At 39.9% G+C, this 26,038-nt stretch overlaps 1 protein-coding gene and 1 long non-coding RNA gene across 4 annotated transcripts in view; one reads left to right on the top strand and one right to left on the bottom strand.

Moving 5' to 3' along the window:
- Positions 1-17,448, top strand: part of LOC133624039 (uncharacterized) — a 32,466-nt gene extending 15,018 nt beyond the window's left edge. Inside the window, exons 3-4 of one of the 2 annotated variants that reach the window (XR_012051190.1) lie at positions 585-735; positions 17,404-17,448. This is a non-coding gene — a long non-coding RNA (uncharacterized lncRNA). Of the gene's footprint in view, positions 1-584; positions 736-11,097; positions 11,875-17,403 lie in introns of those variants that run through there. The other variant, XR_009817957.2, reaches the window with a different exon arrangement.
- Positions 1-26,038, bottom strand: part of LOC133623952 (protein jagged-2-like) — a 150,938-nt gene that overhangs the window by 3,616 nt on the left and 121,284 nt on the right. For both annotated transcript variants that reach the window (XM_072916239.1, XM_072916240.1), the window contains 13 exons: positions 24,357-24,530; positions 24,141-24,291; positions 23,908-24,072; positions 21,961-22,074; positions 21,615-21,728; positions 18,770-18,883; positions 18,062-18,178; positions 17,214-17,241; positions 11,292-11,377; positions 4,031-4,144; positions 3,847-3,962; positions 3,507-3,767; positions 562-693 (listed from right to left, as the gene is read on the bottom strand). In XM_072916239.1, coding sequence (XP_072772340.1) covers positions 562-693; positions 3,507-3,767; positions 3,847-3,962; positions 4,031-4,144; positions 11,292-11,377; positions 17,214-17,241; positions 18,062-18,178; positions 18,770-18,883; positions 21,615-21,728; positions 21,961-22,074; positions 23,908-24,072; positions 24,141-24,291; positions 24,357-24,530 — 1,686 coding nt within the window. The remainder of the gene's footprint in view (positions 1-561; positions 694-3,506; positions 3,768-3,846; positions 3,963-4,030; positions 4,145-11,291; positions 11,378-17,213; positions 17,242-18,061; positions 18,179-18,769; positions 18,884-21,614; positions 21,729-21,960; positions 22,075-23,907; positions 24,073-24,140; positions 24,292-24,356; positions 24,531-26,038) is intronic.

Below are 26,038 nucleotides of genomic sequence, written 5' to 3'. Positions count from 1 at the left end.
AATACTAGTTATACAATTACAATAATAAACTACTAATACTGAACTACTAGTAATACAATTATAATAATAAATTACTAATACTGAACTACAAGTTCTGAAATTAGAATAAACTAATACTGAAGTATTAGTATTAAAATGATAATAAACTACTAATACTGAACTACTAGTAATACAATTATAATAAAGTACTAATACTGAACTAGTATTACTGACTAATAACAAGTAATAATAATGAATGAACGATCAAAAAATAAAGTAATAATAATGATTGAATAATAATGAATTAATGAATATTGTACTGTAAAGTTCAAATTTGAATGAAAATAAAAAGGAAGTCTAAGTCTATTAAAATAATAATGATTTAATAATAATGAATTAATAAGAAATAATGAAATATTAACTAACCAAAAATCACCAATAATAATAAACTAACATTAAAAAGATAATCATAAATAATGAAATAATAATAAACTCATAATAATGAATGTATAGATACCATAACAAGTGTGTGTGTGTGTGTGTGTGTGTGTGTGTGTGTGTGTGTGTGTGTGTGTCAATCACCATGGCAACCTCCACGGCGTCAGTGTTGGAGTAGGACAGGTCACAGAGGATGAGCAGCGCTCGCTCTTGGGCCAGCGTCCGAGTGACAGGAAGGTGGCGGATCTCCCAGCAGATGTTCTCCACCGTGGTTCCCTGTGAGGAGAGAACCTTCTTCATCTTGACTTCTAACTACAGGTCAGCACATGTCGTACATTCAAGAGAGTACCACATACCTCAATATATGCTAACAGTCTAAAAACACATCTTAACTTTGAGTAAAAAGCAAATGATTAGCAATGTCAATCTTTGGGCAGCAAACAACTCACCATGATGATTCGATTCAGAATCGATTTTATTTTTACATCACAGAAAAATTGTGTTTTAGAAGGTACTCCAGACATTTATATATTAGAAACAGTCTATTTTATCTCCGGGTTTATTTAGTAGGGGTGTGAATCATTAAACTCCGAACAAAAAAGTCGGGATTTTTTCTTAATGTCAAAAAGTAAAAAAATGATTTGTCAAAAAGTAGTTTTTTCTAAGTATCAAAAAGTCTGGATTTTTTCTAAGTGTTAAAAAAATCTGGATTTTTTCCTAAGTGTCAAAAAGTCAGAATTTTTTTGGTCAAAAAGTCTGGATTTTTTTCTAGGTGTCAAAAAATCTAGATTTTTTTCTAAATGTCAAAAAGTAAAAAAAATTATTTGTCAAAAAGTAATTTTTTCTAAGTGTCAAAAAGTCGACATTTTTTTGTCAAAAACTCGGGATTTTTTCTAAGTGTCAAAAAGTCTGACTTTTTTGGGTCAAAAAGTCGGGATTTTTTGTAGGTGTCAAAAAATCGGGATTTTAATCTAAGTGAATCAATTTTATTTTTACATCAAAGAAAAAAAAATTCATTTTAGAAGGTACTCCAGACATTTATATATTAGAAACAGTCTATTTTATCTCCGGGTTTATTTAGTAGGGGTGTGAATCATTAAACTCCGAACAAAAAAGTTGGGATTTTTTCTAAATGTCAAAAAGTAAAAACATTTTTTGTCAAAAAGTCAGAATTTTTTTGGTCAAAAAGTCTGGATTTTTTTCTAAGTGTCAAAAAGTCGACATTTTTTTGTCAAAAACACAGGATTTTTTCTAAGCGTCAAAAAGTCTGGATTTTTTCTAAGTGTCAAAAAGTCAGACTTTTTTTGTAGGTGTCAAAAAATCTGGATTTTTTTGTAAGTGTCAAAAAGTCGGGATTTTTTTCTAAGTGTCAAAAAATCGGGATTTTTATCTAAGTGAATCGATTTTATTTTTACATCAGTGGAAAAAAATGCATTTTAGAAGGTACTCCAGACATTTATATATTAGAAACAGTCTATTTTATCTCCGGGTTTATTTATTAGAGTTGTGAATCATTAAACTCCGAACAAAAAAGTTGGGATTTTTTCTAAATGTCAAAAAGTAAAAAAATTATTTGTCTAAAAGTCGTTTTTTCGAAGTATAAAAAGTCTGTATTTTTTTCCAAGTGTTAAAAAGTGTGGATTTTTTTATAAGTGTCAAAAAGTTAGAATTTTTTTGGTCAAAAAGTCTGAATTTTTTTTGAGGTGACAAAAAATCTGGATTTTTATCTAAGTGTCAAAAAATCTGGATTTTTTTTTTAAGTGTCAAAAAATCTGGATTTTTTGTCAAAAAGTCTGGATTTTTTTCTAAGCGTCAAAAAGTCTGGATTTTTTTTAAGAGTAAAAAAATCGGGATTTTTTTTTGTAGGTGTCAAAAAATCGGGATTTTTTTGTACGTGTCAAAAAAATCGGAATTTTTTGTAAGTGTCAAAAAGTCGGGATATTTTGTAGTGTCAAAAAATCGGGATTTTTTGTAAGTGTCAAAAAATCGGGATTTTTTGTAAGTGTCAAAAAAACTGGATTTTTTGTAAGTGTCAAAAAATCAGGATTTTTATCTAAGTGAATCGATTTTATTTTTACATCAGAGAAAAAAAATGCATTTTAGAAGGTCCACCAGACATTTATATATTAGAAACAGTCTATATTATCTCCCGGTTTATTTAGTAGGGGTGTGAATTTTTGGACAACGAACAATTCGATTTGATTCCTGGCATGATGATTCGATTCAGAATTGTTTTCTTTTTTACATGAAAATTAGTAAAAATTTAGCATCACACAATTCGATCTGATTCCGGTTCTTGGCACGGTGATTCGATCCAGAATCGATTTATTTTTATAACATGAAATTTGGTCATCAGAGAACATTTTTTAGAAGGCACTAAACTGAATCATCATGCCACTGAATCAGAATCAGAGTGATTCTACTAGGGGTGTGAATCTTTGTGCACCCGCAACAATTGGATTCGATTCAGAATCGATTCTTGATTCAATCCGATTGTCGCAATTTTATTATTCTAAAGGCTTAGTGGCCACATGCGTGGACAGCACCTTTTAGCTCTTATTTCCTAAATTGTGTACACTACTGAATTGGGTCTTATGGCCGCTTATATAGACACTTATACTGCCATTTGGTGGTGTCAGAAGAGTATAACATACAATTGAATTTACAAAAAAAAGTGTAAAAATAAGAATTAGCATGTCACTACACATGAAGTACACGTTTGTGTACTTATGGACTAAGTACATCATATCAAAAGATGATTCTTAGGTTTTATTCTAATTAGGGTCCAATAAGCCCAAATAGCAAAGAGAAATTAAAAAAAAAGCATGTAAACAAACAGCTTGGGCCTTAAGAGGGTATAATAATGATAGTTTAACTTTTAATAAAAAATTGGTTCTGATAAAAACAATTTTTTTTTTTAAATATTTAAAATAATTTTTTTATTATAAATTTTTTATTTAAAATTATTAAAAAATAATTTTAAACAGATTTTTGAATATTTTGAGCCAATTTAGAATCGGCATGAATAAGAATCGCTCCTGGGAGGAGCCAAAAGAAATGGAATGTCACTTTGATCTGTCGCCTCTCACCTGCGGCACCTTGTCCTTCCTGAAGATGAGCGTGACGTGAGCGCAGCTGTCGTCAAGGTAACCGCTGTTGGGCTGGCACTGCGTGTGCACGGGTCCGGGCGGCTCCGGCGTGGAGCACACGCCCCACCGGTGGCACGGCGGCGAGAAGCAGGTGAGGAACTGGTGGCCCACACACTCGTGGCCCCCGGGGCAGGGCGGCGGGGCCCGGGGGTCCGGAGAGGAAGTAGTCGGGAGGAGGCAGGGCCTACGGCCGCACATCACCTGGGGAAAAAAAAGACGCCTGGAACGTCGGACTTTGCGTGTGACGACTAAACCGAGAACTCTCTTCAAGATGGCCAACCTTGGAGCAGTGGGCGGAGCCGTCCACGCACTGACAAGCGTTGCAATCCTCGTCCCAGTGACCGCCGTGAGGAAACTGAAGACCGGCGTGATGACACGACTTGCCAAGACCCACGACTGCACATGGCAACGGAGAAGAATGAAGGTCAGGGGTGGTCGTGGCGGAGGCGGTCACAGACACTCACCCTCCCCACATCCGGCTCCGGCACGTCCGGGAGGACAGAGACAGCGGAAGGCGTGGATTTGGTCCACGCAGGTGGAGCCTTGGGCGCAGGGGGAGGACTGACACTCGTCCACGTCTGGAAGACACACACACAGGTGTAACTTTGTACAACCCCACACCTGTTGCACCGTGACCCTCTCCGGTCTCACTGATGAATTTTTTTGGTCAACATTTTTTTAGACTTTTTGACACTTAGAAAAAAATCCCGACTTTTTGAAAGTTAGAAAAAAAATCCTGACTTTTTGACACTTAGAAAAAATGACTTTTTGACAAATAATTTTTTTACTTTTTGACACTCAGAAAAAAAAAAAATCGCAATTTTTTTTTGACACTTACAAAAAATCCAGACTTTTTGACCAAAAAAATTCAGACTTTTTGACAAAAACATTTCAAACTTTTTGACACTTACAAAAAAATCGAGACTTTTTGACAAAAACATTTCAGACTTTTTGACACTTGGAAAAATCCAGATTCTTTGACACCTAGAAAAAATCCAGACTTTTTGACCAAAACATTTCAGACTTTTTGACACTTAATCCCGATTTTTTGAGACCTAGAAAAAAATCCCGATTTTTTTGACAAAAAAAATTCAGACTTTTTGACACAATGTAGAGATACAGTTAGCTCCTAGCTAACTATTTCCACACTGTGTATGGCAATACAGCTAGCTGCTAGCTAACTGTACCTCCACACTGTGTATGGCGATACAGTTAGAAAAAATCCCGACTTTTTGACACTTAGAAAAATCCCGACTTTTTGACAAAAAAATGTCAGACTTTTTGACACAGTGTGGAGATACAGTTAGCTCCTAGCTAACTATTTCCACACTGTGTATGGCGATACAGTTAACTGCTAGCTAACTGTACCTCCACACTGTGTATGGCGATACAGTTAGAAAAAAATCCCGAATTTTTGACAAAAATAATTCAGATTTTTTGACCAAAAAAAAAAAAAATCACAATTTTTTTGACACTTAGAAAAAAATCCCGACTTTTTGACACTTAGGAAAAAATCCACACTTTTTGACCAAAAAAATTCAAACTTTTTGACACAATGTGGGGATACAGTTAGCTCCGAGCTAACTATTTCCACACTGTGTATGGCGATACAGTTAGCTGCTAGCTAACTGTACCTCCACACTGTGTATGGCGATACAGTTAGAAAAAATCCCGACTTTTTGACATTTCAAAAAAATCCAGACTTTTTGACAAAAAAAATTCAGACTTTTTGACACAGTGTAGAGATACAGTTAGCTCCTAGCTAACTATTTCCACACTGTGTACGGCGATACAGTTAGCTGCTAGCGAAATGTACCTCCACACTGTGTATGGCGATACTGTTAGAAAAAATCCCGACTTTTTGACACTTAGAAAAAAAATCCCGAATTTTTGACAAAAATAATTCCGATTTTTTGACACTTAGAAAAAATCCTGACTTTTTGAAACTTACAAAAAATCCAGACTTTTTGACACAATGTGGGGATACAGTTAGCTCCTAGCTAACAATTTCCACACTGTGTATGGCAATACAGTTAGAAAAAATCCCGACTTTTTGACACTTGGAAAAAATCCCGAATTTTTGACAAAAATAATTCCGATTTTTTGACACTTAGAAAAAAATTCTGACTTTTTGAAACTTACAAAAAATCCCGACTTTTTGACACTTAGAAAAAATCCCGACTTTCTGACAAAAAAAATCACGATTTTTTGACACTTAGAAAAAAATCCACACTTTTTGACACAATGTGGGGATACAGTTAGCTCCGAGGTAACTATTTCCACACTGTGTATGGCGATATAGTTAGCTGCTAGCTAACTGTAACTCCACACTGTGTATGGCAATACAGTTAGAAAAAATCCCGACTTTTTGACACTTAGAAAAAAATCCCGAATTTTTGACAAAAATAATCCCGATTTTTTGAGATTTAGAAAAAAATCCAGACTTTTTGACACAGTGTGGAGATACAGTTAGCTCCTAGCTAACTATTTCCACACTGTGTATGGCGATACAGTTAACTGCTAGCTAACCGTACCTCCACACTGTGTATGGCGATACAGTTAGAAAAAAATCCCGAATTTTTGACAAAAAAAAAAAAATCACAATTTTTTTGACACTTAGAAGAAAATCCCGACTTTTTGACACTTAGGAAAAAATCCACACTTTTTGACCAAAAAAATTCAAACTTTTTGACACAATGTGGGGATACAGTTAGCTCCGAGCTAACTATTTCCACACTGTGTATGGCGATACAGTTAGCTGCTAGCTAACTGTACCTCCACACTGTGTATGGCGATACAGTTAGAAAAAATCCCGACTTTTTGACATTTCAAAAAAATCCAGACTTTTTGACAAAAAAAATTCAGACTTTTTGACACAGTGTAGAGATACAGTTAGCTCCTAGCTAACTATTTCCACACTATGTACGGCGATACAGTTAGCTGCTAGCGAAATGTACCTCCACACTGTGTATGGCGATACTGTTAGAAAAAATCCCGACTTTTTGACACTTGGAAAAAAAATCCCGAATTTTTGACAAAAATAATTCCGATTTTTTGACACTTAGAAAAAATCCAGACTTTTTGAAACTTACAAAAAATCCAGACTTTTTGACACAATGTGGGGATACAGTTAGCTCCTAGCTAACAATTTCCACACTGTGTATGGCAATACAGTTAGAAAAAATCCCGACTTTTTGACACTTGGAAAAAATCCCGAATTTTTGACAAAAATAATTCCGATTTTTTGACACTTAGAAAAAAATTCTGACTTTTTGAAACTTACAAAAAATCCCGACTTTTTGACACTTAGAAAAAATCCCGACTTTCTGACAAAAAAAATCACGATTTTTTGACACTTAGAAAAAAATCCACACTTTTTGACACAATGTGGGGATACAGTTAGCTCCGAGGTAACTATTTCCACACTGTGTATGGCGATATAGTTAGCTGCTAGCTAACTGTAACTCCACACTGTGTATGGCAATACAGTTAGAAAAAATCCCGACTTTTTGACACTTAGAAAAAAATCCCGAATTTTTGACAAAAATAATCCCGATTTTTTGAGATTTAGAAAAAAATCCAGACTTTTTGACACAGTGTGGAGATACAGTTAGCTCCTAGCTAACTATTTCCACACTGTGTATGGCGATACAGTTAACTGCTAGCTAACCGTACCTCCACACTGTGTATGGCGATACAGTTAGAAAAAAATCCCGAATTTTTGACAAAAAAAAAAAAATCACAATTTTTTTGACACTTAGAAGAAAATCCCGACTTTTTGACACTTAGGAAAAAATCCACACTTTTTGACCAAAAAAATTCAAACTTTTTGACACAATGTGGGGATACAGTTAGCTCCGAGCTAACTATTTCCACACTGTGTATGTCGATACAGTTAACTGCTAGCTAACCGTACCTCCACACTGTGTATGGCGATACAGTTAGAAAAAAATCCCGAATTTTTGACAAAAAAAAAAAAAATCACAATTTTTTTGACACTTAGAAGAAAATCCCGACTTTTTGACACTTAGGAAAAAATCCACACTTTTTGACCAAAAAAATTCAAACTTTTTGACACAATGTGGGGATACAGTTAGCTCCGAGCTAACTATTTCCACACTGTGTATGGCGATACAGTTAGCTGCTAGCTAACTGTACCTCCACACTGTGTATGGCGATACAGTTAGAAAAAATCCCGACTTTTTGACATTTCAAAAAAATCCAGACTTTTTGACAAAAAAAATTCAGACTTTTTGACACAGTGTAGAGATACAGTTAGCTCCTAGCTAACTATTTCCACACTATGTACGGCGATACAGTTAGCTGCTAGCGAAATGTACCTCCACACTGTGTATGGCGATACTGTTAGAAAAAATCCCGACTTTTTGACACTTGGAAAAAAAATCCCGAATTTTTGACAAAAATAATTCCGATTTTTTGACACTTAGAAAAAATCCTGACTTTTTGAAACTTACAAAAAATCCAGACTTTTTGACACAATGTGGGGATACAGTTAGCTCCTAGCTAACAATTTCCACACTGTGTATGGCAATACAGTTAGAAAAAATCCCGACTTTTTGACACTTGGAAAAAATCCCGAATTTTTGACAAAAATAATTCCGATTTTTTGACACTTAGAAAAAAATTCTGACTTTTTGAAACTTACAAAAAATCCCGACTTTTTGACACTTAGAAAAAATCCCGACTTTCTGACAAAAAAAAATCACGATTTTTTGACACTTAGAAAAAAATCCACACTTTTTGACACAATGTGGGGATACAGTTAGCTCCGAGGTAACTATTTCCACACTGTGTATGGCGATATAGTTAGCTGCTAGCTAACTGTAACTCCACACTGTGTATGGCAATACAGTTAGAAAAAATCCCGACTTTTTGACACTTAGAAAAAAATCCCGAATTTTTGACAAAAATAATCCCGATTTTTTGAGATTTAGAAAAAAATCCAGACTTTTTGACACAGTGTGGAGATACAGTTAGCTCCTAGCTAACTATTTCCACACTGTGTATGTCGATACAGTTAACTGCTAGCTAACCGTACCTCCACACTGTGTATGGCGATACAGTTAGAAAAAAATCCCGAATTTTTGACAAAAAAAAAAAAATCACAATTTTTTTGACACTTAGAAGAAAATCCCGACTTTTTGACACTTAGGAAAAAATCCACACTTTTTGACCAAAAAAATTCAAACTTTTTGACACAATGTGGGGATACAGTTAGCTCCGAGCTAACTATTTCCACACTGTGTATGGCGATACAGTTAGCTGCTAGCTAACTGTACCTCCACACTGTGTATGGCGATACAGTTAGAAAAAATCCCGACTTTTTGACATTTCAAAAAAATCCAGACTTTTTGACAAAAAAAATTCAGACTTTTTGACACAGTGTAGAGATACAGTTAGCTCCTAGCTAACTATTTCCACACTATGTACGGCGATACAGTTAGCTGCTAGCGAAATGTACCTCCACACTGTGTATGGCGATACTGTTAGAAAAAATCCCGACTTTTTGACACTTGGAAAAAAAATCCCGAATTTTTGACAAAAATAATTCCGATTTTTTGACACTTAGAAAAAATCCTGACTTTTTGAAACTTACAAAAAATCCAGACTTTTTGACACAATGTGGGGATACAGTTAGCTCCTAGCTAACAATTTCCACACTGTGTATGGCAATACAGTTAGAAAAAATCCCGACTTTTTGACACTTGGAAAAAATCCCGAATTTTTTACAAAAATAATTCCGATTTTTTGACACTTAGAAAAAAATCCACACTTTTTGACACAATGTGGGGATACAGTTAGCTCCGAGGTAACTATTTCCACACTGTGTATGGCGATACAGTTAGCTGCTAGCTAACTGTAACTCCACACTGTGTATGGCAATACAGTTAGAAAAAATCCCGACTTTTTGACACTTAGAAAAAAATCCCGAATTTTTGACAAAAATAATCCCGATTTTTTGAGATTTAGAAAAAAATCCAGACTTTTTGACACAGTGTGGAGATACAGTTAGCTCCTAGCTAACTATTTCCACACTGTGTATGGCGATACAGTTAACTGCTAGCTAACCGTACCTCCACACTGTGTATGGCGATACAGTTAGAAAAAAATCCCGAATTTTTGACCAAAAAAAAAAAAATCACAATTTTTTTGACACTTAGAAGAAAATCCCGACTTTTTGACACTTAGGAAAAAATCCACACTTTTTGACCAAAAAAATTCAAACTTTTTGACACAATGTGGGGATACAGTTAGCTCCGAGCTAACTATTTCCACACTGTGTATGGCGATACAGTTAGCTGCTAGCTAACTGTACCTCCACACTGTGTATGGCGATACAGTTAGAAAAAATCCCGACTTTTTGACATTTCAAAAAAATCCAGACTTTTTGACAAAAAAAATTCAGACTTTTTGACACAGTGTAGAGATACAGTTAGCTCCTAGCTAACTATTTCCACACTATGTACGGCGATACAGTTAGCTGCTAGCGAAATGTACCTCCACACTGTGTATGGCGATACTGTTAGAAAAAATCCCGACTTTTTGACACTTGGAAAAAAAATCCCGAATTTTTGACAAAAATAATTCCGATTTTTTGACACTTAGAAAAAATCCTGACTTTTTGAAACTTACAAAAAATCCAGACTTTTTGACACAATGTGGGGATACAGTTAGCTCCTAGCTAACAATTTCCACACTGTGTATGGCAATACAGTTAGAAAAAATCCCGACTTTTTGACACTTGGAAAAAATCCCGAATTTTTTACAAAAATAATTCCGATTTTTTGACACTTAGAAAAAAATCCACACTTTTTGACACAATGTGGGGATACAGTTAGCTCCGAGGTAACTATTTCCACACTGTGTATGGCGATACAGTTAGCTGCTAGCTAACTGTAACTCCACACTGTGTATGGCAATACAGTTAGAAAAAATCCCGACTTTTTGACACTTAGAAAAAAATCCCGAATCTTTGACAAAAATAATCCCGATTTTTTGAGACTTAGAAAAAAATCCAGACTTTTTGACACAGTGTGGAGATACAGTTAGCTCCTAGCTAACTATTTCCACACTGTGTATGGCAATACAGTTAGCTGCTAGCTAACTGTACCTCCACACTGTGTATGGCGATACAGTTTGAAAAAATCCCGACTTTTTGACACTTAGAAAACATCCCGACTTTTGGACACTTAGAAAAAAATCCCGACTTTTTGACAAAAAAAAATTCAGACTTTTTGACACAGTATGTGTATGCTCCTAGTTAACTATATCTGCACACTGGGTATGGCGATACAGTTAGCTGCTAGTTAACTGTATCTGCACACTGTGTATGGAGATACAGTTAACTGCTAGTTAACTCTCCCAGTCTGAGTGAGGATTGAAAATAGGAATCGTCGTTTGAAAATTTGAGCGATTCCAGAAGAATCAGAATGTTTGATGCCCAAAAGTAAGTACAGCCTAAAAAAACCATGAAATATTTGCTTCTAAGACGTGATTATTTTCCCGCAAGAAAGCCGCGGGAGAACACACTGACCATCTGATGGAGCTGACCTGGGATCAGCTGAGGGGGGAAAGGTTAAGACCATCGTCCTCAAAGGCTTCCTAATCTGTCGTCCCCAAACAATCGGCCGGACCCCACCTCCCCGCCACGACCCCTGACCTTTGCAACGCCCACTCCGACACCGCGTTCCCAAGCACACTCACTGATGCGGCAGTCTGGTCCGGCAAAACCGGGGGCACATTCGCAGCGGAACCAGTTCTCGCCGTCGACACATTTGCCTCCGTTGTAGCTGCGGGAGGACAAGAGCACAAACATGAGCATTAGCCTACGTCTAAGATGGCAGCAGGCCCATAATGGGCTCTTACTTGGCAGCAGGCCCATAATTAAGTGACCACTAGATAGATGTTCCACAGTTGAAGAATGTTCTAGTAAATTCTGGCAGGTGTTGGGTCTCAAAACACGATCCTAAACATGGTGCGTTTCCCACGTTATTGTCCACCCTTTAAGCGTTGGTGGAGGCACCGCCGGGACCAAAAACTGATCCCTGATCAATGTCTACACTTCATATGGAAATGACTAATGACCACCTGCTGAGAAACAGCCCACAGGTTTGCAGCAGTCAATGGTGGAGGAGCTTCTTCTCACACCTCCCACCACTAATCCACCTGTCACTCATTACAGAGGAGCCTCTGTGCGGCTTTTGTCCCTTTTGAGAAACACCCTTTTTTTGTCCTGCTGTCACGAGAGTGTCCTCTGTGATTGACATTCTACACCGGCAGTCCAGGAACCAAGATAAACATGTTCAAAACCATACGCACACCATGATTAACACGTTTAAAACCATGTGCACACCAAAATAAACATGTTCAAAACCGTGCGCACACAAAGATAAATATGTTCAAAACCGTGCGCACACAAAGATAAATATGTTCAAAACCGTGCGCACACCAAGATAAACATGTTCAAAACCATGTGCATACCAAGATAAACAGGTTCAAAACTGCACACCAAGATAAACATGTTCAAAACTGTGCACACCAAGATAAACATGTTCAAAACCGTGCGCACACCAAGATAAATATGTTCAAAACCGTGCGCACACCAAGATAAACATGTTCAAAACCATGTGCACACCAAGATAAACATGTTCTAAACCGTGTGCGTACCAGGATAAACATGTTCAAAACTGTGCACACTAATATAAACATGTTTCAAAACCGTGCGCACACCAAGATAAACATGTTCAAAACTGTGTGCACACCAAGATAAACATGTTCAAAACCATGCGCACACCAAGATAAACACGTTTAAAACCGTGTGCACACCAAAATAAACATGTTCAAAACCATGCGCACACCAAGATAAACACGTTTAAAACCATGTGCACACCAAAATAAACATGTTCAAAACTGTGTGCACACCAAGATAAACATGATCAAAACCGTGCGCACACCAAGATAAACATGTTCAAAATCGTGCAAACACCAAGATAAACATGTTCAAAACCGTGCGCACACCAAGATAAACATGTTCAAAACCGCGTGCACACCAAAATAAACAAGTTCTAAACCGTTTTCACACCCAAATAAACACGTTCAAAACCATGTTCACACCAAGATAAACATGTTCAAACTGTGCACACCAAGATAAACATGTTCAAAACTGTATGCACACCAAAATGAACATGTTCAAAACCGTGCGCACACCAAGATAAACATGTTCTAAACCGTGTTCCCACCAACATAAACATGTTCTAAACCGTGTTCACAACAAGATAAAAACATTCAAAACTGTGCACACTAATATAAACATGTTCAAAACTGTGTGCACACCAAGATAAATATGTTCAAAACCGTGCGCACACCAAGATAAACATGTTCAAAACCATGTGCACACCAAGATAAACATGTTCTAAACCGTGTTCACAACAAGATAAAAACATTCAAAACTGTGCACACTAATATAAACATGTTCAAAACTGTGTGCACACCAAGATAAACATGTTCAAAACCGTGTGCACACAAGATAAACATGTTCAAAACTGTGCACACTAAGATAAACATGTTCAAAACCGTGCGCACACCAAGATAAACTGTTCAAAACCGTGCGCACACCAAGATAAACTGTTCAAAACCGAGTGCACACCAAGATAAACATGTTCAAAACTGTGTGCACACCAAGATAAACATGTTCAAAACCGTGTGCACACCAAGATAAACACGTTTAAAATCGTATGCACACCAAGATAAACATGTTCAAAACCGTGTTCACACCAAGATGTATAGGTTCAAAACCGTGCGCACACCAAGATAAACATGTTCAAAACCGTGTGCACACCAAGATAAACAGGTTCAAAACTGCACACGAAGATAAACATGTTCAAAACCGTGTGCACACCAAGATAAACATGTTCAAAACCTTGCGCACACCAAGATAGACATGTTCTAAACCGTGTGCACACCAAGATAAACATGTTCAAAACCTTGCGCACACCAAGATAAACATGTTTAATACCGTGTGCACACCAAAATAAATAGGTTCAAAACCGTGTGCACACCATGATAAACATGTTTAAAACCATGTGCACACCAAAATAAACATGTTCAAAACCATGTGCACACCAAGATAAACATGTTCAAAACCGTGTGCACACCAAGATAAATATGTTCAAAACCGTGTGCACACCAAGATAAAAATGTTCAAAACCGTGTGCACACCAAAATAAACAAGTTCAAAACTATGTTCACATCAAGATAAACATGTTCAAAACTGCGCACACCAAGATATACATGTTCAAAACTGTGCACACCAAATAAACAAGTTCAAAACTATGTTCACATCAAGATAAACATGTTCAAAACTGTGCACACCAAGATATACATGTTCAAAACTGTGCACACCAAATAAACATGTTCAAAACTGTGTGCACACCAAGATAAAAATGTTCAAAACCGTGTGCACACCAAGATAAACATGTTCAAAACCGTGTGCACACCAAGATAAACATGTTCAAAACCGTGTGCACACCAAGATAAACATGTTTAAAACTGTGTGCACACCAAAATAAACATGTTCAAAACCATGTGCACACCAAGATAAATATGTTCAAAACTGTGCACACAAAGATAAACATGTTCAAAACATGTTCAAAACTGTGCACACCAAGATAGACATGTTCAAACCTGTGCACACCAAAATAAACATGTTTAAAACCGTGTGCACACCAAAATAAATAGGTTCAAAACCGTGTGCACACCATGATTAACATGTTTAAAACCGTGTGCACACCAAAATAAATATGTTCAAAACTGCACACAAAGATAAACATGTTCAAAACATGTTCAAAACTGTGCACACCAAGATAAACATGTTCAAAACCGTGCGCACACCAAGATAAACATGTTCAAAACCGTGCGCACACCAAGATAAACATGTTCAAAACTGTGTGCACACCAAGATAAACATGTTCAAAACTGTGTTCACTCCAAGATGAATAGGTTCAAAACCGCGTGCACACCAAAATAAACAAGTTCTAAACCGTTTTCACACCCAAATAAACACGTTCAAAACCATGTTCACACCAAGATAAACATGTTCAAACTGTGCACACCAAGATAAACATGTTCAAAACTGTATGCACACCAAAATGAACATGTTCAAAACCGTGCGCACACCAAGATAAACATGTTCTAAACCGTGTTCCCACCAACATAAACATGTTCTAAACCGTGTTCACAACAAGATAAAAACATTCAAAACTGTGCACACTAATATAAACATGTTCAAAACTGTGTGCACACCAAGATAAATATGTTCAAAACCGTGCGCACACCAAGATAAACATGTTCAAAACCATGTGCACACCAAGATAAACATGTTCTAAACCGTGTTCACAACAAGATAAAAACATTCAAAACTGTGCACACTAATATAAACATGTTCAAAACTGTGTGCACACCAAGATAAACATGTTCAAAACCGTGTGCACACAAGATAAACATGTTCAAAACTGTGCACACTAAGATAAACATGTTCAAAACCGTGCGCACACCAAGATAAACTGTTCAAAACCGTGCGCACACCAAGATAAACTGTTCAAAACCGAGTGCACACCAAGATAAACATGTTCAAAACTGTGTGCACACCAAGATAAACATGTTCAAAACCGTGTGCACACCAAGATAAACACGTTTAAAATCATATGCACACCAAGATAAACATGTTCAAAACCGTGTTCACACCAAGATGTATAGGTTCAAAACCGTGCGCACACCAAGATAAACATGTTCAAAACCGTGTGCACACCAAGATAAACAGGTTCAAAACTGCACACGAAGATAAACATGTTCAAAACCGTGTGCACACCAAGATAAACATGTTCAAAACCTTGCGCACACCAAGATAGACATGTTCTAAACCGTGTGCACACCAAGATAAACATGTTCAAAACCTTGCGCACACCAAGATAAACATGTTTAATACCGTGTGCACACCAAAATAAATAGGTTCAAAACCGTGTGCACACCATGATAAACATGTTTAAAACCATGTGCACACCAAAATAAACATGTTCAAAACCATGTGCACACCAAGATAAACATGTTCAAAACCGTGTGCACACCAAGATAAATATGTTCAAAACCGTGTGCACACCAAGATAAAAATGTTCAAAACCGTGTGCACACCAAAATAAACAAGTTCAAAACTATGTTCACATCAAGATAAACATGTTCAAAACTGCGCACACCAAGATATACATGTTCAAAACTGTGCACACCAAATAAACAAGTTCAAAACTATGTTCACATCAAGATAAACATGTTCAAAACTGTGCACACCAAGATATACATGTTCAAAACTGTGCACACCAAATAAACATGTTCAAAACTGTGTGCACACCAAGATAAAAATGTTCAAAACCGTGTGCACACCAAGATAAACATGTTCAAAACCGTGTGCACACCAAGATAAACATGTTCAAAACCGTGTGCACACCAAGATAAACATGTTTAAAACTGTGTGCACACCAAAATAAACATGTTCAAAACCATGTGCACACCAAGATAAATATGTTCAAAACTGTGCACACAAAGATAAACATGTTCAAAACATGTTCAAAACTGTGCACACCAAGATAGACATGTTCAAACCTGTGCACACCAAAATAAACATGTTTAAAACCGTGTGCACACCAAAATAAATAGGTTCAAAACCGTGTGCACACCATGATAAACATGTTTAAAACCGTGTGCACACCAAAATAAATATGTTCAAAACTGCACACAAAGATAAACATGTTCAAAACATGTTCAAAACTGTGCACACCAAGATAAACATGTTCAAAACCGTGCGCACACCAAGATAAACATGTTCAAAACCGTGCGCACACCAAGATAAACATGTTCAAAACTGTGTGCACACCAAGATAAACATGTTCAAAACTGTGTTCACTCCAAGATGAATAGGTTCAAAACCGTGTGCACACCAAGATAAACATGTTAAAAACTGTGTGCACACCAAGATAAACATGTTCAGAACCGTGTTCACACCAAGATAAACATGTTCAAAACCGTGCGCACACCAAGATAAACATGTTCAAAATTGTGTTCACTCCAAGATGAATAGGTTCAAAACTGTGTGCACACCAAGATAAACATGTTCAAAACTGTGTTCACTCCAAGATGAATAGGTTCAAAACTGTGTGCACACCAAGATAAACATGTTCAGAACCGTGTTCACACCAAGATAAACATGTTCAAAACCGTGCGCACACCAAGATAAACATGTTCAAAATTGTGTTCACTCCAAGATGAATAGGTTCAAAACTGTGTGCACACCAAGATAAACATGTTCAAAACTGTGTTCACTCCAAGATGAATAGGTTCAAAACTGTGTGCACACCAAGATAAACATGTTCAGAACCGTGTTCACACCAAGATAAACGTGTTCAAAACCGTGTGCACACCAAAATAAACATGTTCTAAACCGTGTGCACACTAAGATAAACATGTTCAAAGACCTTTTAAGTGTAAGACGTGAACATGAGACTTAGCATGAGAGCTAAGGTGAGAGATAAGTGAGACAGGTAGGCATGAGAGATAAGTGAGACAGGTAAGTCCACTCACCAGGGGTGTGGACTGCAGTCGTCAGCGTCTGGAAGAAAAGGTTCCCATGAGAAGGTTGTGCTAGGAGAAGGTTATCAGCATGCTGGTCTACTTACTGAGTGCACTGGTCTACTTACTGAGTGCACTGGTCTACTTACTGAGTGCACTGGTCTACTTACTGAGTGCACTGGTCTACTTACTGTGTACACAGGTCTACTTACTGAGTGCACTGGTCTACTTACTGAGTGCACTGGTGTACTTACTGAGTGCACTGGTCTACTTACTGAGTGCACTGGTCTACTTACAGAGTGCACATGTCTACTTACTGAGTGCACTGGTCTACTTACTGAGTGCACTGGTCTACTTACAGAGTGCACATGTCTACTTACTGAGTGCACTGGTCTACTTACTTGTACACAGGTCTATTTACTGAGTGCACTGGTCTACTTACTGAGTGCACTGGTCTACTTACAGAGTGCACATGTCTACTTACTGAGTGCACTGGTCTACTTACTGAGTGCACTGGTCTACTTACAGAGTGCACATGTCTACTTACTGAGTGCACTGGTCTACTTACTTGTACACAGGTCTATTTACTGAGTGCACTGGTCTACTTACTGAGTGCACTGGTCTACTTACTGAGTGCACTGGTCTACTTACAGAGTGCACATGTCTACTTACTGAGTGCACTGGTCTACTTACTGAGTGCACTGGTCTACTTACAGAGTGCACATGTCTACTTACTGAGTGCACTGGTCTACTTACTTGTACACAGGTCTATTTACTGAGTGCACTGGTCTACTTACTGAGTGCACATGTCTACTTACTGAGTGCACTGGTCTACTTACTGAGTGCACTGGTCTACTTACTGAGTGCACAGGTGGATCCCTCCCATCCATCCCTGCAGACACAGGAGAAGTTGTCTTGTTGGCCCACACACGTGCCGCCATTCTCACACGGACTGGACTCACATGAGCTGTTTCTCACTGTGACACACGTCAACAACTCAGCACGTAGGATAAAACACCTTTGCTAAAATATGAAGAATGTTAAAATGTGATAAAACATGTTTGTTAAAAGATGAAGAATGTTAAAAGGTGATAAAACATGTTTGTTAAAATATGAAGAATGTTAAAAGGTGATAAAACACCTTTGCTAAAATATGAAGAATGTTAAAATGTGATGAAACATGTTTGTTAAAAGATGAAGAATGTTAAAAGGTGATAAAACATGTTTGTTAAAATATGAAGAATGTTAAAAGGTGATAAAACATGTTTGTTAAAATATGAAGAATGTTAAAAGGTGATAAAACATGTTTGTTAAAATATGAAGAATGTTAAAAGGTGATAAAACATGTTTGTTAAAAGATGAAGAATGTTAAAACGTGATGAATGTTAAAAGACGAAGAATGTTAAAATGTGATAAAACATGTTTGTTAAAAGATGAAGAATGTTAAAACGTGATGAATGTTAAAAGACGAAGAATGTTAAAATGTGATAAAACATGTTTGTTTAAAATATGAAGAGTGTTAAAAGGTGATAAGTAATCAGGTGTGAAAGTGATGATTAGCATCTAACCTGTGTTGCAGGTGTTGCCATGCCAACCGGGGGGGCAGCGACACAGGAAGGCGTCCCCGTGGTCGTAACATGTTCCTCCATTGAGACAAGTGCTGGAGTCACACTGACTCTCACCTGTGGGGAGCAGCACAACAACAAGTTTGAACATCTGCTTGGCTAGTTAAGATGTGTTTGGGTAGACTGCTGGCTGGTTAAGATGTGTTTGGGTAGACTGCTGGCTGGTTAAGATGTGTTTGGGTAGACTGCTGGCTGGTTAAGATGTGTTTAGGTAGACTTCTGGCTGGTTAAGATGTATTTAGGTAGACTTCTGGCTGGTTAAGATGTGTTTGGGTAGACTTCTGGCTGGTTAAGATGTGTTTGGGTAGACTTCTGGCTGATTAAGATGTGTTTGGGTAGACTGCTGGCTGGTTAAGATGTGTTTGGGTAGACTTCTGGCTGGTTAAGATGTGTTTGGGTAGACTGCTGGCTGGTTAAGATGTGTTTAGGTAGACTTCTGGCTGGTTAAGATGTATTTAGGTAGACTTCTGGCTGGTTAAGATGTGTTTGGGTAGACTTCTGGCTGGTTAAGATGTGTTTGGGTAGACTGCTGGCTGGTTAAGATGTGTTTGGGTAGACTGCTGGCTGGTTAAGATGTGTTTAGGTAGACTTCTGGCTGGTTAAGATGTATTTAGGTAGACTTCTGGCTGGTTAAGATGTGTTTGGGTAGACTTCTGGCTGGTTAAGATGTGTTTGGGTAGACTGCTGGCTGGTTAAGATGTGTTTGGGTAGACTGCTGGCTGGTTAAGATGTGTTTAGGTAGACTTCTGGCTGGTTAAGATGTATTTAGGTAGACTTCTGGCTGGTTAAGATGTGTTTGGGTAGACTTCTGGCTGATTAAGATGTGTTTGGGTAGACTGCTGGCTGGTTAAGATGTGTTTGGGTAGACTTCTGGCTGGTTAAGATGTGTTTGGGTAGACTGCTGGCTGGTTAAGATGTGTTTAGGTAGACTTCTGGCTGGTTAAGATGTATTTAGGTAGACTTCTGGCTGGTTAAGATGTGTTTGGGTAGACTTCTGGCTGGTTAAGATGTGTTTGGGTAGACTGCTGGCTGGTTAAGATGTGTTTGGGTAGACTGCTGGCTGGTTAAGATGTGTTTAGGTAGACTTCTGGCTGGTTAAGATGTATTTAGGTAGACTTCTGGCTGGTTAAGATGTGTTTGGGTAGACTTCTGGCTGGTTAAGATGTGTTTGGGTAGACTGCTGGCTGGTTAAGATGTGTTTGGGTAGACTGCTGGCTGGTTAAGATGTGTTTAGGTAGACTTCTGGCTGGTTAAGATGTATTTAGGTAGACTGCTGGCTGGTTAAGATGTGTTTAGGTAGACTTCTGGCTGGTTAAGATGTATTTAGGTAGACTGCTGGCTGGTTAAGATGTGTTTGGGTAGACTTCTGGCTGGTTAAGATGTGTTTGGGTAGACTTCTGGCTGGTTAAGATGTGTTTGGGTAGACTGCTGGCTGGTTAAGATGTGTTTGGGTAGACTGCTGGCTGGTTAAGATGTGTTTAGGTAGACTTCTGGCTGGTTAAGATGTATTTAGGTAGACTGCTGGCTGGTTAAGATGTGTTTGGGTAGACTTCTGGCTGGTTAAGATGTGTTTGGGTAGACTGCTGGCTGGTTAAGATGTGTTTAGGTAGACTGCTGGCTGGTTAAGATGTGTTTGGGTAGACTGCTGGCTGGTTAAGATGTGTTTGCGTAGACTTCTGGCTGGTTAAGATGTGTTTGGGTAGACTGCTGGCTGGTTAAGATGTTTTTGCTTAGACTTCTGGCTGGTTAAGATGTGTTTGCTTAGACTTCTGGCTGGTTAAGATGTGTTTGGGTAGACTGCTGGCTGGTTAAGATGTGTTTGGGTAGACTGCTGGCTGGTTAAGATGTGTTTGGGTAGACTGCTGGCTGGTTAAGATGTGTTTAGGTAGACTTCTGGCTGGTTAAGATGTATTTAGGTAGACTGCTGGCTGGTTAAGATGTGTTTGGGTAGACTGCTGGCTGGTTAAGATGTGTTTGGGTAGACTTCTGGCTGGTTAAGATGTGTTTGGGTAGACTGCTGGCTGGTTAAGATGTGTTTAGGTAGACTTCTGGCTGGTTAAGATGTATTTAGGTAGACTGCTGGCTGGTTAAGATGTGTTTGGGTAGACTTCTGGCTGGTTAAGATGTGTTTGGGTAGACTGCTGGCTGGTTAAGATGTGTTTGGGTAGACTGCTGGCTGGTTAAGATGTGTTTGGGTAGACTGCTGGCTGGTTAAGATGTGTTTAGGTAGACTTCTGGCTGGTTAAGATGTATTTAGGTAGACTGCTGGCTGGTTAAGATGTGTTTGGGTAGACTGCTGGCTGGTTAAGATGTGTTTGGGTAGACTGCTGGCTGGTTAAGATGTGTTTGGGTAGACTGCTGGCTGGTTAAGATGTGTTTGGGTAGACTTCTGGCTGGTTAAGATGTGTTTGGGTAAACTGCTGGCTGGTTAAGATGTGTTTAGGTAGACTGCTGGCTGGTTAAGATGTGTTTAGGTAGACTGCTGGCTGGTTAAGATGTGTTTAGGTAGACTGCTGGCTGGTTAAGATGTGTTTGGGTAGACTTCTGGCTGGTTAAGATGTGTTTAGGTAGACTGCTGGCTGGTTAAGATGTGTTTAGGTAGACTGCTGGCTGGTTAAGATGTGTTTAGGTAGACTGCTGGCTGGTTAAGATGTGTTTAGGTAGACTGCTGGCTGGTTAAGATGTGTTTAGGTAGACTGCTGGCTGGTTAAGATGTGTTTAGGTAGACTGCTGGCTGGTTAAGATGTGTTTGGGTAGACTGCTGGTGAAGCTGCACACCAAAACTCACGTGAGTTGCACCTTTTCCCTTTCCAGTTGTCCACACAGTCACAGTAGAAGTCATCAAGGAGGTCCACACACACGCCTCCGTTCTCACACGGCTTCTTGCTGCACTCGTTGACATCTGAACACATTTCACATTCCTTCTTCAGCTTTAATTTAGAAAAGGTCCTGTTAGGTTTTTTCTTCTTCCTGGTGGTCGACATCAACCTTTTTTCCACCAGGGACCGCTTTAATGTATGCATTATTTTCACGGACCGACTTTCTTTTTCCATCTCCGTAACATCGCTAAAATGACGTTCCATTTTGCCGACTAGCGGCGCTGAGATGATTATTCATGCGCTGGTTGCACTTACCAATGTGGCAGAGGTTTCCTTCCCAGCCGGCCGGGCAGAAGCACCGGAAGGAGTTGACCCCGTCGATGCAAGTTCCTCCATTGTGACATGGAGACGACTCACAGTCATTGATATCTGGAGGAGACGACAACAGAAGAAGTCATGTTGCTGTGTCTAACATGGACTAGTTGAGTATGTATACACGGTCTACTACTAGTAGTGTGTGCATGTAGTTAGTGTTGGCCCTAACTAATTACTCTTTTGCACTTTTTTCAATGTATGAGAATTCATTCAATTATGGTATTTAACTGTGGTATGACGGACAACGTCCCCTCCTGTTGCAAGTCTTGTGGTTTCTCTGTAAAATATTTACGTATGAATATCGGCTATCAAGGTTTTTTCTGGGATCTCCAGTCTGCGCCCCCTGGCCCCCATAGGAGCCCAGGCTGAGATCGACTTTTTTTTTTTTTACTCATCCTTCCCCAGCGTCTACCTTTTTTCACCCCACCTTTTACGGGGCGCCGTTAAGTGGCGACCCACACAATGTTTGCCTAATCTTGAACGGGTTTGTGGTGAAAATGAAATTTTGTTGTACTTGTCCAATGACATCAAAGAGCATACCCTATCATACCATACCTTACCCTACCCTACCATACCCTACCCTAGTATATCATGCCATACCCTACCAAATCATATATCATACCATACCATACCTTGCCACATACCATACCATATCATACCATGCCATGCTACATACCATACCTTGACCTCCCCTACCAAACCATATCATGCCACATACCATACCCTACCATATCATACCATACCATAACACATACCATACCTACCATAACATACTATACCATGCCACATACCATATCATACCATTTCCTCCCTTACCATACCATATCATACCATACCTTGCCACATTCCATACAATACCCTACCATATCATATCATACCATACACATACCATACCATGCCACATACCATACCCTACCCTCCCCTACCATACCATATCATGCCACATACCATACCATACCATAACACCTACCATACCATACTATACCATGCCACATACCATACCATATCCTCCCCTACCATACCATATCATACCATACCTTGCCACATTCCATACAATACCCTACCATATCATACTATACCATACCATGCCATGCCACATACCATACCATACCCTACCATATCATATCATACCATACCTTGCCACATTCCATACAATACCCTACCATATCATACCATACCATGCCACATACCATACCCTACCCTCCCCTACCATATCATGCCACATACCATACCATACCATACCATAACACCTACCATACCATACTATACCATGCCACATACCATACCATATCCTTCCCTACCATACCTTGCCACATTCCATACGATACCCTACCATATCATACCATACTATACCATACCATGCCACATACCATACCCTACCATATCATACCATACCATAACACATACCATACCATATCCTCCCCTGCCATACCATATCATACCATACCTTGCCACATACCATACCATACCCAACCGTACCTATCCTACCATACCGTACCGTACCCTACCCTCCCCTACCATACTATACCATACATACCATACCCTATCATACTATACCATGCCACATACATACATACCCTACCTTACTATACCATACCTTGCCACATACCATACCAAACTATACCATGCCACATACCATACATACCCTACCTTACCATACCATACCTTGCCACATACCATACCCTACCATACCATATCATACCATACCTTGCCACAATCCATATCATACCATACTATACCATACCATACAATATCCTACCATACCCTTCCATACTATACCATGCCACATACCATACCATACAAATTAAAACCCCCTCCCAGGCTGTCAGGTGTGTTCCAAAGTGAGGTCAGAGGAAAGCAAAGAGTGTGAGAATAAGAAGGACTGACTCTGGTGGCAGTAGGTTCCAGTGAATCCAGGCTGGCAGGAGCAGCTGAAGTTCCCGGCAGGAAGGCTGATGCAGCGTCCGCGAGGTCCGCAAACGTTGGACGAAATGTGCCACACCCCCTTCTGGCTGTCGTTGGTGGCCACGGCAACGGTGCAGCTGTCGATTACTAAGGGGCGGGCAGAGTTGTGGTCAGAAAATAAGAGTCACCTGGCAGAATGTTTAGCGCTCAGCCACCTTGACAGTGGTTGGTCTTGCAGTGGTCCTTCAGTTGTGAGCAGGTCTTCCCCTCGTAGTCCTCAGGACACCTGCAGTAGAAGTCCCCCGTGGTGGTGTGACACTGGACCTGGTTGTGACACGGGTTGGGGCTGCATGGGTCCTTCTGCAGCTGTTTAGGTCGGAACAAACACCGTAATGAATCCTGCGTTAGAAAAGACGTGTTCTGCTTCTCACCTCACAGATTGTCCCAGAGAACCCCGGCAGACATTCACACAGGAACCCGTCCAGCAGGTTGTGGCACCGGCCGCCATTCCTGCACGGAGCGCTGGCACAGAGGTTCCTCTGGAGCTCGCAGTGCCGACCCACGAAACCGGGCTGGCAGACACACTGGTAGCCCCTGACCGCCTCCTGGCACGGACGGACGCAAGAGGTTAGTTAGTCCCTCTGGTGGCCGTCATGGTAAAGGCACACCAAATCTGGTTTTTCTGCCCTTAAAATGACACAGATTGTTTGTGCCAGTCTAAACGCTCCAGAATGCTTTAAATCATCAGATTCAGGCCACATCTGGATGTAGTCCGAATCCAATTGGAATTGTATCTTTTCAAATGTGACTTCAGTCTAAACGCAATGCGACCCGAATTACGACTTTTTCATCAGCTTTGAGCGAGTTACGTCACTCGTGTGCACAAAGTCTATTTACGACGGACAGATTTTCGGTGCATCACTTGTCAATAGTGAGCAAATAATAGGCTATACGTAATATATGAAGATATATTTTGATTCCGAAGTGGGGGGGTGGCCTGCGGACCTGCAGCGGAGCGGGGTGTGCCAGGAACGGCTTCGAGATCAGTGACAGGTGCGTAGATGACCCACCTGGGAGTGTTTATCTAATCACCTGTCGCTGATCACGAAGCCGGTCCTGGCACACCTCGCTTCGCTGCAGGTCCGCAGGCCACCCCCCACAAATACTTTCATTTATTTTCACGTGAAAAACACTCATTTTCAAAGGTGAGGCGACTTTTATTTTATTTTGTAGTAGTAGCAACTTCCTCCCAGTCAACTTCCATTGTTTTCACTTTATCCAAGTGTGCATGCAAGTGACGTCGAGGCCACATTGGGGCCACATTGGGACCACATTGGAGCCGCATTGGGACCACATTGGGACCACATTGGAGCCACATTGGAGCCACATTGGGGCCACATTGGAGCCACATTGGAGCCACATTGGGGCCACATTGGAGCCACATTGGGACCACATTGGAGCCGCATTGGGACCACATTGGGACCACATTGGAGCCACATTGGAGCCACATTGGGGCCACATTGGAGCCACATTGGAGCCACATTGGGGCCACATTGGAGCCACATTGGGACCACATTGGAGCCACATTGGGGCCACATTGGGACCATATTGGAGCCACATTGGGGCCACACTGGAGCCACACTGGGGCCACATTGGAGCCACAATGGGACCACATTGGAACCACATTGGAGCCATATTGGGGCCACATTGGAACCACATTGGGGCCACATTGGAGCCACATTGGAGCCACATTGGGACCACATTGGGACCACATTGGAGCTACATTGGGACCACATTGGGACCACATTGGAGCCACATTGGGGCCACATTGGGACCACATTGGAGCCACATTGGGGCCACATTGGAGCCACATTGGGGCCACATTGGAGCCACATTGGGACCACATTGGGACCGCATTGGAGCCACATTGGGGCCACATTGGGACCACATTGGAGCCACATTGGGGCCACATTGGAGCCACATTGGGGCCACATTGGAGCCACATTGGGACCACATTGGGACCGCATTGGAGCCACATTGGGGCCACATTGGAGCCACATTGGAACCACATTGGGACCACATTGAAGCCACATTGGGGCCACATTGGGACCAC

The sequence above is a fragment of the Nerophis lumbriciformis genome, linkage group LG26 (assembly GCF_033978685.3).
Source record: "Nerophis lumbriciformis linkage group LG26, RoL_Nlum_v2.1, whole genome shotgun sequence".
In the NCBI taxonomy this organism is placed as follows: domain Eukaryota; kingdom Metazoa; phylum Chordata; class Actinopteri; order Syngnathiformes; family Syngnathidae; genus Nerophis; species Nerophis lumbriciformis.
The sequence above is the reverse complement of the archived record's forward strand: the minus strand, read 5'-3'. Positions and strand labels throughout refer to the sequence as shown.